General features: G+C 39.6%; 1 protein-coding gene across 1 annotated transcript; it reads left to right on the top strand.

Annotated features, from left to right (window-relative positions):
• Positions 1-568: 568 nt before the first annotated feature.
• Positions 569-8,722, top strand: LOC115053120 (cholinesterase-like). The gene is made up of 10 exons (XM_029517686.1): positions 569-599; positions 1,498-1,800; positions 3,201-3,435; positions 3,846-3,978; positions 4,085-4,236; positions 4,722-4,908; positions 5,552-5,862; positions 7,105-7,314; positions 7,409-7,566; positions 8,083-8,722. Exons 2-10 carry the CDS (start codon positions 1,506-1,508, stop codon positions 8,178-8,180), a joined length of 1,779 nt encoding a protein of 592 aa, XP_029373546.1. The 5' UTR covers positions 569-599; positions 1,498-1,505; the 3' UTR covers positions 8,181-8,722.
• The last annotated feature ends 5,864 nt before the right edge of the window (positions 8,723-14,586 follow it).

Genomic DNA, 14,586 nt, shown 5'->3' with positions numbered 1-14,586 from the left:
GAGAAAAATGTTTGATTTGGAAATTATTTACTCGCGTGCTTTTATTTTGAAACCGCAACGCAGCTGTTACTGCCACGACGTTGCCATGGATACGGCGTGTTTATGGCGTCACGCCGTTAGTTTCCGTCAGCATTTAGAAGCCGTACATTATCAGTTCATTTCAGCACAATGCCACCAGAAGAAAAGGCTGTTTGTGTGAGTAACGGTTACAAACCTTATCACACGCCACCATTTATGATATGATATGATATGATATGAGCAATAATGTCTTACCAGGAGAATGAGACTTACAGTGGTGAGGCAGTTGAGACTGGGGAAGGTCAGGCCAGGTCTTAAACTGCATAAACTAACTATTTTATCTTGAGAAGAACTGCAATGCATTCAGGGAAGAGAGAGGCGGAGCTTCAGGTTGTGAGGTAAGGTTAAAAAATCATATCAGTGATTACAATAAAGGACAGGTGAGGACTGATGTGTATATAAATGTGTGTGTGTCCCCCACTGGGCGGCGGGATCTGGAGTCCACGCCTTCTCCGTCCAATCACTGCCCCCCCCCCCCCCCCAACAAACACTTACACACACACACAAAGCCAACTGCAGAGGTAAGCTCAGGAAAGCTTTCCATTTCTATTATCACTATCGTTACTTTCTTTTTGCAAATGAAGCTATCCCGGTAGATTTCATATCAGGAAATGTCTTCTTCGCTCCGTGCGCTTCTTTCACATCCAGCTGTGCGCCGCTTTTACTTTGGAGGATATTCTGTTCAGTTTGTGCGGCTCCGCGACTCGATCTGATCTAAATGACGGCCTGCATGTCACCAAATGTTTATATTCTAATAAGAAGCGCTCCTGAAGAGACACGCTTCTCCGTCCCCGCTTTTCTCTCTCTCTCTCACACACACACGCGCGCACACACACACACACACACACACACACACACACACACACACACACACGCACGCACGCACGCACACGCACACCCACACACACACACACACACAAACGCGCGCACGCACGCATATCATTTATCTTCATGTATTTATTAACTTTGATCCACACTGACTTCAACCCCAAACCTGTACACACTCTCCATCACACAAAAAAGCACAGTGACTGATATACTTTGGTATTTTCCAAAACTGAATGCCTGAATGCTCCTAAGTCTAATTATCCCTTGTACAGTAGAGTAGAAGTTATTTTTACTGTACAAGTCACTATTAATAGAACTCATCATAGTTTCTGGCCCTTGTGCCTACTTCCCTTAAGCCTAAACACAGGAATAACCATAATCATATATTTGAACAAAATATTTGTTTATGTTTTATCTTTATTCAGTGAAGCCCTTTACTAATAGATAAAAAGGGGAAAAGAGTTGGCAGAAGAAGAAAGAAAAAAAAAATCTGTAAAATCAGCTTTACTGTTTTTAGCCAGCAATGTATGCAGCCTTGAGCAAAAACCAAATTGATGTGTAATGATTAGGTGTTCGTGTTTCTCTTGACAGGACTTCTCATGGCGTCAGTCTCTCCATCGATACATTTCACCCTACTTGTTCTGTTGCATGTGACCTTATCAGCTGTTGGTCAAGATGATCTCGTGATCACTACAAAAACTGGGAAAGTTCAAGGGAAGTATCTTCCCGTCCCAGGTGGTGATGTTCGGGCATTCCTTGGAGTGCCCTATGGAAAACCACCTACAGGAAAACTGAGGTTCAGACCACCAGAACCAGCAGCGAGATGGGAAGGAGTGAGAGATGCCACCAAATACCCAAATTCGTGCATTCAGATGATAGATACATTCTTTCCTGGTAAGTTGCATGTTTAGCTGCACACAATGCAAACATGTATATCGCTGTGCACACTCCCACATACTGTATATAAAATATTGTTCAATGTTCAAGTGGGTGCTTTGACTTAAATTCCTGCCAAAAAAGCCAGTATTTGATAAGTGAACATGATCATACAGAGCCCTGAAAAGAAAGTTGGAACGCTTAACTACTCAGCAGGTCATCAGGAGAAATGTGTGAAACTGACAATTTCGAAAAAGAAAAGAAAATAGACAAAACAAAATGCACAGTGAACAATTTGATAGACCAGATGTCAAGATATTCTGACATTCAGTTTTGATCTTTTCGAATAGTTCTGCGAACCTTGAAATTTATATATAGAGATCGATTGATAGAAAAATGAACAGATTGAACGTTTAATAGATAAATTTACTTTGTTAATCCAACAGGGGATAAACTGTCACTGCAGCCAAGCACATGAATACACAATGTTAAGACAATACACATAAATATAAACATAAATAAAAAAAAAAGAGAAATATGTTGGTGGCATAATGAAGAGGAGATGTTAAAAATATCAAAATCATTAAGATAAAAAAAAAAAAAACAATTCTATATATCAATGAAAGCACTGAGACCGGGCGCAAAGAGCAGTGTGCTGGGAAGCAGATGTGAACAAGTAAAAAGAAGAAGTATACTTCAAAGACCAAAGACCTGATAGAGACAGAGGAAGCCGGCAGGGACGGCCTGCATTGTTCTCTCATACAGCATGGCTGGAACAGCCATTATTGCTCCAAAAACATCTTAAGTGGAAGAAGTGGAGTTGAATCTGATTAAGTCGTGTGTTGACACCAAAGGAACTGATCTAAGTTCAGAAATGAAACCGTACCTATTTAAAGTTGCTGTTTCCATGCGGACTGGGGTGTACAGACAAAGAAAACCCACACCTGTTGTCTACATAACTGATTTTTTTATGACACTACTCAAAAGACTTTGTTCAACACATACATAAACACTGACTGACTTGGGACAAGAACATGGACACATAGCTATTTGTGGCCCTGGCCACCTGTCGGAGGTTGTTAGCCAGCTGTGTCAGTGCCAGACACATACAGGGAAAACGTCGAAAATGTATTCTAAATATAGAAATGACAGAACCAACAGATACACTGTATACACTTGGTCTTAATCTTAGACTATTCTGACTTGGGAGAAGGCAGTGTTCATTTAAAAGAAGGTAAACTAAGAATTATGACTGACTATTGACCACATAGGCTAATGTTGCATCAAAAAATATTGCTTTTGATCAATTTGATAAAGTTGAACTCAGTTTGCCTCAAGAAATATAGGATCAGATGTGAATTCTGTTTTAATCAGCTTTAGTCAGCTTTCGCAATGATCAATCTGATTATTCTTGTCAGGGTTCAAAGGTGCAGAGATGTGGAATCCAAACACTCCTCTGAGTGAGGACTGTCTGTACCTGAATGTTTGGACCCCACATCTGAATAAAGCCAAGCCTCAGCCCGAGCCACTGGCTCCCGTCCTTGTTTGGATCTATGGAGGCGGTTTCACCGCAGGAACGTCCTCTCTGGACATTTATGATGGCCGCTTCCTGTGTAAATCTGAAGGTGTTGTTGTAGTGTCAATGAATTACAGGTAAGAGCTTATATAAACTGGACTTTCATGACTCATTGCAATCAGAATGAGTTTATAGCCATTGCACAAATAAAATCAGTACAATGTTTTTCAGCCTAAAGGTGCGTTGCTTTAAAGGTTCTGTAGTGCCTCGCAGATGGCAGCAGAGAGAAGAGGGGGAGACGGGGCTTGGTTTTCATCGGATGTTATTGGCTCTGTGGAAGCAGCTTGCCCTGATTCTCCAGAGTAGACAGTCCAATAATTATGAAAGTGTAAAACTATCCTATCCTTAGGCATGACAACAGTTTTGTTAATTCATTTTAAATAAAACTTCTTTTTACTTATTTGGATAGTAATGAAGTAAATGTGGAACTTATTCTCACTTTAACACGTTGAACATTGTTCCCCATCTTTGTGATCATCAATGACAGACTTGGAGCGTTTGGCTTCCTGGCTCTTCCTGACATCAACGACATCCGGGGCAATGCAGCTCTGTTGGATCAGCGCTTAGCCCTCCAGTGGGTAGCCAATAATATTGCTGCATTTGGAGGTGATCCTTCAAAGGTAATGTCTGTAGAACTATTTATACTTTATACTATCTTAAGTGTTTCTTCTTCTTGAAACAAACGGTAAACAAACTGTGGGGGCTTGGATTGGCTGTCGTTTGCAGGTCACTCTGTTCGGGGAGAGCGCTGGCTCAGCATCTGTGGGACTCCACTTGTTGTCTCCAGGGAGTAATGATCTTTTTCATCGGGCTGTGATGCAGAGTGGATCTCCAAATGCACTTTGGGCCACAATGAAGAAAGCCGAGGCCTGGGACAGGTATTACACTCACACACACTCACACTGATTACTAACAGAAGGAAATAATGATGACTTTTGAGGCGACCCGTCTATGAATCAGTTTGACTTTCATAAGCCCCTTGAGCTCTCCTTTAGTGTTACTGACAGGCCAATGTTTCCACATATCCAAAAACATATCTCTGTTCACATTTAGTACAGATATAATTATCAAACTATTTTACCTTAATAAATGCGACAGGCCAATAAAATATTTGCTTTAGCTGAGATATCAGATTTTAAGCCAAGAGTTGTGTCCTGGTAGAATTGATCAATCTTTTTTTTTCCCCATCAGTAGCCACCTCTAATCATTGCTCTTCCATTTTCCTTTCCTTTCCTTACTATTGAAGGGGACTTCCCTGTCCCTTACATCTTTTTTTTTGTTCTCCCTGACTGTTTCTTTCTTTCATTAATTTTTATCCCTTCTTCAATTGATTGCCTAACTTCCTCTCTTTGACAATATCCAGGGCCCTGAGGCTGGCATCATTAGTGGGGTGTCCCACATCTCCTGCAGCTGAAGTTGAAGCTTGTCTGCAGAAGGTTGATCCGAAAGAAATCATTTCACAGCAACAGAATGTTCTCACAGAGCTGTCACTCTTAGCCTTACCCTTCAGCCCTGTTGTTGATGGTGACTTCCTACCAGATGAACCCCAAGTAGGTGTATTTGTTTTGCATTTTCAATGTCTCATCTCAGAGGAAAGAAAACCCATTCAGTTTAGAACAAGTACAGTTGTAGTGGTGTGAAAGCCAAACATGTAGGCATGAAGGATAAAACAAGCTTTGTCCAAAAGTGGGACTCTAAATGTCTTCATGCAGTTGTGTTACCCGCTTCCAATATTTTACAGCAAAATATTCAGCATTTTCCTGTCCACTTGTGGGCTAACTTTAGATTTTCCACACTCAAATGTCTGCTCATTGAGTGAGTATTTGAGCAAGAGGGAGAGACAATGAATAAATAAGCCCAAGAACCTGCAATAAAAGTCAGCATGAAGCAGGAAATGGACATTCTCATTGTGATAATAATAATAATAATATTTAAAAAGATGTACGCAAAGTGTGGCCTGTAATCCAGCTACCAGAGTTACTGAGGTGCTGCCTCGGAGCATTCTGTTATGAAAACTGTGTTCACTGAGTAATCGGAGCAGAATTATTATTATTGTACGTTCAAAATAAAATGGTGTAGTCTTATCTCAAAATTTGAGTACCACCTTTATTTTAAACCCTTAATTATAAAAAAAAAATAAATAAATAAATGAATAAATAACCAAATACTGTTTTTTTTATTTTTCCCCTGCAGGTGCTGCTGAGCACCGGTAAGCTTCCTAAGAAAGAGTTGCTGCTCGGCTTGAACAAAGATGAAGGGACCTACTTTGCAATGTACGGATTGCCTGGATTTAACCTCTCTGGTCAGAGTCTCATAACTAGAGCAGAGTTCCAGCTTGGAGTGACTCTGACAATGGAAGGCTCAAGTGATGTTGCAAGAGATGCAGCCATTTTCCACTACACTGATTGGGCAGATGAGAAAAACAGGATAAAAAACCGTGACTTCCTGACGAGTCTAATTGGAGATGAGTATTTTGTATGTCCTGTTATACAGTTCACTGAAAGGTGAGTGGAAATTCAACATTTTTAATGATATGGTCTGAATTATGAGAGGGATAGGCTGCTCTGATTTAGCCATTTCCATGAAGAATCTGAGCTGGTGCAGTGCCCACAGCAGGGCCAATAATGAGTCATTATTGGCACTCCACTAAACGTAAACTGAAGTCTTGATCTCACTTTTTGTCCCATGTTGAATAGCAGTTTTTGCTTTATTCAGGGAAATGCAGTATAAGCCAACTTGCAAGTGAAGGGTGGTATATAAATCAACAACTATAAAAATGAATGAAGGGAATGATTTGAAATAAAAATATGGCTCCAATCTTACCTTATTAAATCTTTTACTGACAAACATATTTGGCCAAAGTTTTAACACTGAATGTCTCTTATATTGTTAGTTGTTAGTACTTTGGAGAAAAAAAAAGGCTAACACCCCATAACATGGATTTTGTTGGCAATGGAAAAGGCTACAATCGGCATTCAGACCTGGATGAAATAACAGGCATTTATTGGCTCTGGCTTTGATCAGCCTTGACATAAAATAACACCCACCAGAATTTACTAATTTTTGCCTCTTTTTCCTGCTGTAAAATCTGTCACAGCAGAAACACTGTAGGTGGACCCCTAACCTCACTAAGCATCTGGATGGTGAACTCTGACCTCTTCAAATATTTGCCACTGTCTGGCCCATTGCTCTGAATTTTAAGTTTGGGCTGTACCTGTTGCATATCTGCACCTAAAATAAATTTAACATTCTATTTTTTTCCATTAACTTACATTTTTGTTCCCACACACTTCTACTTTCTGTGTATTTTCAAAAATCGACTTTTGGCACAACCATAAGAGCAAACTACTTTGTGCAGTGTTTATAACAGTGTTTAATGATTATTATTGGTGTGTGTATGAGTGCGAGGCTAAGAGTAGCTAAATTGATGACCACCTTAAATAGTACAATCATCTCCATCATCCACCAGCACATGCAGTCATTCGACAGGTCAAAACAGAGCTATTTGCCCTATTTTGCTGTGGCCTATTCATGGGCACCTTTTCTGTGCCAGTGCAGTTTAAGGGAAATGAAAGATAGCTGAACTGTACCATTCAACTGGATGATGTGGATCACCTATATTCAAAATAATAACAGCCAGTTCTTGTTGCTTTGATGCATGCAATACAATATTTTTGTGTTTGTATTTTCTCAATCCAACCTAGAGAAGTACAAAAATAGCTCAGTATTGTCCATTTCTTTTTCAGATACTCACAGCTTGGTGGCAAGACATTCCTATATTTGTTTGATCACCGATCATCTATCAATCCTTGGCCAGCATGGATGGGAGTTATGCATGGCTATGAGATTGAATTTGTCTTTGGAATGCCTCTGAATGCGTCTCTTGGATACACGAAGAATGAAGTCAACATGACTAAAAAGATTATGAAACACTGGGCCAACTTTGCCAGGACGGGGTATGAAAAATCAGATAGCCCATCGGTTGCTCAACCTGTCCGAGGACCTTCATGACACAGCTAAATTGTTTTGATTGGATTTTGTTTTTGTCAGGAATCCAAGGATTGATGGAGTCGACTGGCCAGCCGTCACCCCTGACCAGCAGGACTACATCACTCTGAACTACAACCCTCCAGAAAACAAGACAATGATGAGAGCTCAGGAGTGTCATCTTTGGTACAAACTCATACCAAAAGTACAGAGTCTCTCAGGTTAGCCACACAAATTCTATCCATGTATGTAAATATCCATCAATGTCTATCACACACACAAAACACAAAACTCCACACTTGCACAGTGTATGTGGTTTTCAGTGGTAGGAGGCATTCTGTCACGCTCTGCCAGAGAGGCGTTTTGCTTTGTTTAGCCTGTGGAGGAGACTGGTATCCAGGAGTGCCAGGCGTGCCAGGCGTGCCCCCCCCTCCCTGCACCCCCACCACAGGTTTAGAAGTCTGAGTGGGAGGAGAGGAGGGTCACTCATCACCTCACTGAACACTGATCACACACAGGATGAAGAATACTCACACATTGCTCAGCTGATCTCATTAGTCACACACAACACAGATCTACTCATTTGCACATGCACAATTTTTGGCAACATAAACAATTTCCACATTTACAGCCAACTAACAGCATTTTACCTGCATCTGTTTCTGTTAAGTCTCTGTGAACAATCCTTTGTGCAAAATGAAAAGTTAAAGTTTCCCTGTTTGCCTCTTTCTCCACAGACGAACTCCAGTCGTGTAATCATGCAGATTGGATTGGACTCGAATTTAAATCCAAACTCCTCCTAATTTCACTGGCTTTTGGTTTTCTGGTTTATTAGCATGAAGAGATATCTTTCTTAAAATTTACATATAATAAGTTGCATATAAAAACATTTTTTTCCTAACTAGTTTTGGAAACCTGAATGACAATCACAGAATTCTTCTCAAACAAAGCTGATTTTACTAGATTCAATGGTGGAAGATATTATTGAAAAAAATATTACTAACAGCCAAGAAATTGGTCAAGGTGAATAATAACAACAGCTTTTTGACAATGCTGGATTTCCTGATCAGCAACAATGCATCATATATTAAAGACTAATTGTATTCTGATCTGAAAAGGAACTACCAAAGCGTATCCTAACCCCTTACCCTGAATGTGGTTAAGAGTAAGGTTTGACTCTAAAGTCAATGAAATTGTGCCAAAGATGAGAAAAAAAAGATATTATAGGTACAACAAATAAGATGTTGCTACTGTTATCCTAATTTTCAACTGGCACTTTTTTGTCTTGCTGATGTGCATGTATGTGAACTCATCAGGGATTATTAATTAATATTAAAGGCTATGTATTGATCATTAAAGATGTTTATATAAGATTGATTAACACTGTTATTATTTTGTTTCTCATGACGTGCTCTTCATTCCTTTAGAATAATTAGTTTTAGGTTTGATAAATATACACACATTTCTTCTTACTTCTGTGTGGTACATGGGACCAGTGTTCATTTACTATATTAAAATTGATGAAAATCAGATCAAAATAATAAATCCAAGAGAAAATCACAGGGGTTGTACAAATATTGCCACAATTTATTTGAATGTTCTTTCTCATTTCACTTTCTATTAACTGAATTTCTCAGCAGCGTCTGTGTCTTTGTGCAGGAAGACGAGTCATTTTAGAAAATCTGCCACCGCACTATCACCAGTCAGTCCTATCATACACGACGGAAGCAAATTCGTGTCTCAATCTCACAATGTCGGAGCTGTTCATTCTTGTCGTGAGATGTGATCACATGTTTAGCACATTGTTCACTCTGTGACTGAAGGCAGTAATGTGATAAACAGCATCACCAAGCAAAGGTCACAATGTTGATATATAAAGCTCGGACAGAAATTAACTGCTCTGATTGAGTGACCTTGAATGCTTTTTAAAATCCTTGGGCTCGAACTTAATTACATTATTTGAGGATCTGACGCAGAGCGTCTGGGTGCAGTTCTTGTGTTAGGGAGTGTGGGTTATTTTCTGATAGGATTTCATCATGTTATTTTGTATCTACAACTTTCTGTAGCAACTTGTATTTTTTTTCTCCTTGTTATGAAAACTTGTTAGGCAATTCATTTTCTGCCATAAATCTGTTTGGATCTTTGCCACTGCCACAAATGAACAAAGCGTACACTAACTCCAATAGAAACTTTACTTAAAAGATAACACAGAGTGGTAAAGTTGCAGGGGAACTTTTTTGCTAAAAAAGGCAGTTTTAACACATGAACTCGCACGTCAGTGGCAATAGCACCATATACCGTAATTTCTGGACTATAGAGCGCACCTGAATATAAGACGCAGTTTTGCGCCTCCGTAGGCTGCACTTCTTTATAAGCCGCAGGTGTCAGAAATATGGTGGCATGAAGACTGTTACCTGTAAAAATCCATAAATTAGCTGCATTGTTGTTTAAGCCGCAGGTTTCAAACATGTAAGAAAAGTAGCGTCTTATAATCCAGAAATTACAGTACTCGCTTCATGAAAACCTACAACGAGAAAGTCATCCATGTGCCTCACATTTAAAGTATTAGGATAAAGAGGAAGACTGTCGAGAGGGATTGAAAAACAGCAGATGACAAATAGACAAAAGAGAAGTAGAAAGAAGAAGAGGAGGACAAAGGGAGAGGCACAGAAGTGACTTCAAGTCTGACTTAGCAGACTGTTGCACAGAGGGGGTTTTGTTCATGAATACATTTGTTTGGTATTTCAGTGGAGCAGAGACTGTCACTGATCATCCTAAAGCCACAGCAAATTTAGTCTTAGACACCTGGCCTGAAGCCATTCCCAGCTGACAATGGGAGAGGGCGGAGTATCGCAGAGCCGTCAACCAAAAAACGCTGGCAGACAAACAACTATTCACTCTCATGCTCACATCTGCAGGCAATTTTTAGTCACCAACTAACCTGCGCATTGAAATAGGGGAGGAAGAGAACCAGCACAACCACAGAGACCCCTTCCAAGATCCTAAAAAAATATTCATACTTTCGTGTATTAAATGTAACTGTTCAGTTTTGCTCCCATCGTAGAGCAGCTGAGGCTCAGCAGGAGCATTAGCTGAGCCTGTTAACGCTGTTAGTGAGTGAATAAGAAGTGCCTTACTGTAGGTGGAAAAGCACAAAATACTGCAAATGTTCTTTATTTACATTAATGCCTGAAAAGAATCAAATCTAAATGTTTTCAAGCTGAGTGGTAATTCACTGACTTTGTGAATCATCATGTGTCAAACAGCCCATTGTAGATATTTCTGTTGTTGCTATGAGACATACAAGATTTTGTCAAGTGGGAGAAATGTAGGCTCGCTGAAAATGCACTAAAAACAGACAAAACCTGTGTGATGCTGCTGCTGTTGATGGTTAGCAGGTGTAGCCTCAACCATGTTTACCGTCTCTAGTTTGTGGCATGCCTCAATTTGCCTACCAACACGAAACACGACATGCAGCTACTAATGAGAATGAATCAAGTTTGGCTTGTATTCCCCCAAAACAAAGTGTTGCACTGAGTGAGATGGCGACTGGCTTTTGCATCGGGGTGCATGACAACTTATGCAGAAATATTTCAGGCCAGTCCCTGGTGGTATTGTGACCAGCTGCTAGCACTGCAATAAGAAAGAGAGCATGCAGTAAACTGACACTATGTAACAGAAGCTACGCTGAGAACAAGTATATGTTTGGAACCTGTCCTGACCGCATCGACATAGTGGACACGGACAGAACGAGACAAGTCGCTCTGATAGCTTTTGTAATTTCAGTCATTTAAGATTTTGATTTGATACTTTAACAGTTTGTGACAGCTAATGATGAACAGCTGCTTCGCAGGAGGTTGGTTGTTTTGACTCGTGTTAGCAGCACCGTTTAGTTCATGACACTGTGAGACAGATGTCAAGGGTGAGCTGTGATTAATGCGCATGACAGTGACAGCTTCACAAATTAAGAGAACAACACCTCCCACTGTGTGTCATGCAAAATTACTATTACCAGCTCCCAGGGCCATAACCAAGGCCCGACATGCTGTCAAGAGTTCCTACAGTTGAGGTGAAAAGCACCAAACATTTGTTTCACGTGGCAGAAACATGTGGGGAGATTTCAAACAACTAGGGCTCATAATTCTGTCGGTCAAATGGGATTCATCTGTTTAATATGAGGGTTTGACTATTCCTTCCTTTTTTTCCCATTCCCCAGAATCTTTCAATCAGAAAACTTGTTTGCAATTATTTCAGGGATGCTTTTGACCACATAAACGTAGCCAAATGTAACAGAGTTATGGGAACATATTTTTGAGCATTTAAAAATCAATAAAAGAGAGTTGCATTTGATGCATGATTTGAATCGGGACATATTTGAAATGCTGACATACAATGTCGGGCTACCGTATCGACTGTCAGAATAATGAGAAAGGCAGCACACATTTGTCTGTGTTTAAATCAAGCTCTGATATTTTATTTTTATTTCGCTTTAATCATTAAGAACTCTTTGTAAATTAATATAAAAATGTAAAATATAGAAATAAATAAATAAATGAATGAATTTCAGGGCATTGCAAGCACCCACCTCGTCCTGCTAAAATATTAAAATATATTGGTGCTTCTATCTGTTTAGAATACTGCTCAACTTAAAGAATCAGATAAATCTACAGATAAACGAGTCGACTTTCAACCCCCCACGAAACATTGCATGAAATTTAAATTCTAAAATGGAAATAGTGAGTGCCACAACTGACAGCACTCACTTTTGTTTCCCAGAATCTCTGAAAAAAAATAATAATCAATTTCCACTTTAATCATAACACCATTGGGCCTGCCGTAAAATGAATAGTGAAAGCATCCCATGATGTTAGGTTTGACGTGGATTAATTTGATTTTCAACATTGGCTGATTCATTTCAACTGGACCGACGGACATCCTCAGAGACTCTGCTGCTTATCTGTGTCTGGTCACAAGATTAAGCAGCAGCGCCAAGATGTCGCTTCTTCCTGACAGATTTCTTCTAGGTCCTCTCTCTGACATTCATCCTGACCACCCAAGAGATGTCCTGTTTCCAGTCCCCCCCCCCCCCCCTTGTCTTGGTTAGCTATTTCAAGTTCATCATCCAAAAGTCGGCCCCCCACTTAAGATCCTTGACAGGTGTGCTTTCCACTGCAAAAGGCTCATTATCTCTGAAATCACTCCACTGTTGCCTTTGCAATGGTGGCAACATATTGGTTTTATTTAGAATTTATTTTAAGAACTGAAGTTGTTCAGATTTTTTTGTTTTTTTGTACATGATGGGTAGATTGTGATCTGCATGCTTGAGGGGCCTTTAGGTGTTTCCTAAAATACGTAATTTGTGGCTTGTTTTTTGTGAGATTTCAGTTTTGACATTTCTTCAAAAGGGCCGGTTGTGACTGAAATACTAACATAAGTTCTCTGGAACATGCAACTGAACACAGAAACATTACTGTTTGTACTACTGTACAAAACAAAACAAAACAAAAAAAAAACTGCAAACTTTGTGACAGTTTTATCTAAATCAAACCACGTGTTGGACGTTTAGTCGTGGTGAGACCAAACCAAGTGACTATGGAGCAATTTGGAGCAAACACTAGATTTTTATTTATGGAGATTGTATTTAGGCCTCAAGAACCATAAAAGTGGTATTACATGGTGAGGATTGTTGTGCTGTATAAATTGTGCAGGTATCATATACATTTGTTGCTGAGCTTATTTTTCACAATAAATCTCAGTGATGATTTCGCCTCGGTAACGAGGGTTATGGAAATTCTCGGGTCGTGCATTATCCCTGCAGGACTCCATGTGGACAGTCATTTGTTACTGACAAACTCTCTCTCTTTTTTCCCCCCAAATACTTCATATTGCACTGTACTGATCACACTGTAACTTTATGAAGCATTTTTTTTTTAGCCTTGTTAGGGAAATTACAACACTGTCATGTTTTCTTTCGTCACATTATTTCTGCCAAATCCCTCACGCCTAAGGTCATTCCTGGAAACCTATCTAATAATACCAATGTTGGCTTCCTCTGCTCTGCATGTATGTGATAACAGACCGACACAGAGAGGTTGGACGTTCTTGCATATTTGCGCAGATACGTGTACTGTGCTCTGAAGATGAGCTGATTCTTGGTTCAACAATAGCAAATAATGAGAGCAGAGGGAGAGACATAGATATGAAGAGAGAATCATTAGCTATTGAACTGTGTGATGCAATGTTATCTTCAACTTTGAAACTCCAATGCAAAGTGAATAAAAGCACAGTAGATCCTGGGGCTTGGTATTTTCTCACCTCTTTCAACAACACTTGAACAACAAAAACAAGTTATTGTTTATCTCATGGGCATTCATTATTTAAGCTTTACATACAATGTATTATTAACATGGATCCCATAATTTAAATACTTAATGGACTTGGTACAGCTATATACAAGGCTTGGTATAGCTCTTTAGCCAACGTTATAAATGCATGAGCAAAAGCTGATTACTTTCAAGTCTAGAAGAAACTATTTTCACATCAAACTTCCACCACCTTGGCTTTTTGAAACCAGAATAATTAGAGGAAATGTGGATGAGAAGGTGAAGGTGATGAGTGAGGGGTTCTGAGCTACTCTGTAATTTAACCTGATTCTCAGGCAGGCCATAGTGTGTCTGTGTGTCAGGTCAGAGGTAGCCATGTACTCAGCACACACCACTTTTTTGCCCATTTTCCTCTGATTAGCACCATCAATTAAAAAATGAACATGTTGTATTGTAGTAGACTTGAAACTAGACAAAAACACTGAATGGGGAAAATGTGCCATTTTCCATAGAGCCGGACAACATCCAGTTCAGATGCAGATGCAGCAGTACACTGATGAGAATTAACTGCTGCCGAACTGAAGTCCATTTTAATCTGCTGTCCATCTATTTTTTTATATATTAATCAATTTATCTATTGACAGACAGATCTATTGGCATCTCTTAACTCGTGGATACAAAAGCACTGTAGCGCTTGACAAAACAATAAATAGATTAAGTAGGCGATAGCAATATTTACAAAGAAGCCATGAAAGCTTTTACAGGACTTAGTGGTTCTTTCACTGGCAGGTAACTCCTCTCTCCTGTAACTTTAATCAAAAAAATAAATAACCTTCAAGTGTTTGACGTCACCCATGACTGGCATGCCCATGAAAAGCCATGTTCAACTAATAATCCAACGGCAAGATGTAATTCAGA

The sequence above is a fragment of the Echeneis naucrates genome, chromosome 13 (assembly GCF_900963305.1).
Source record: "Echeneis naucrates chromosome 13, fEcheNa1.1, whole genome shotgun sequence".
NCBI lineage: Eukaryota > Metazoa > Chordata > Actinopteri > Carangiformes > Echeneidae > Echeneis > Echeneis naucrates.
This window is presented reverse-complemented; position numbering and strand designations above follow the sequence as displayed.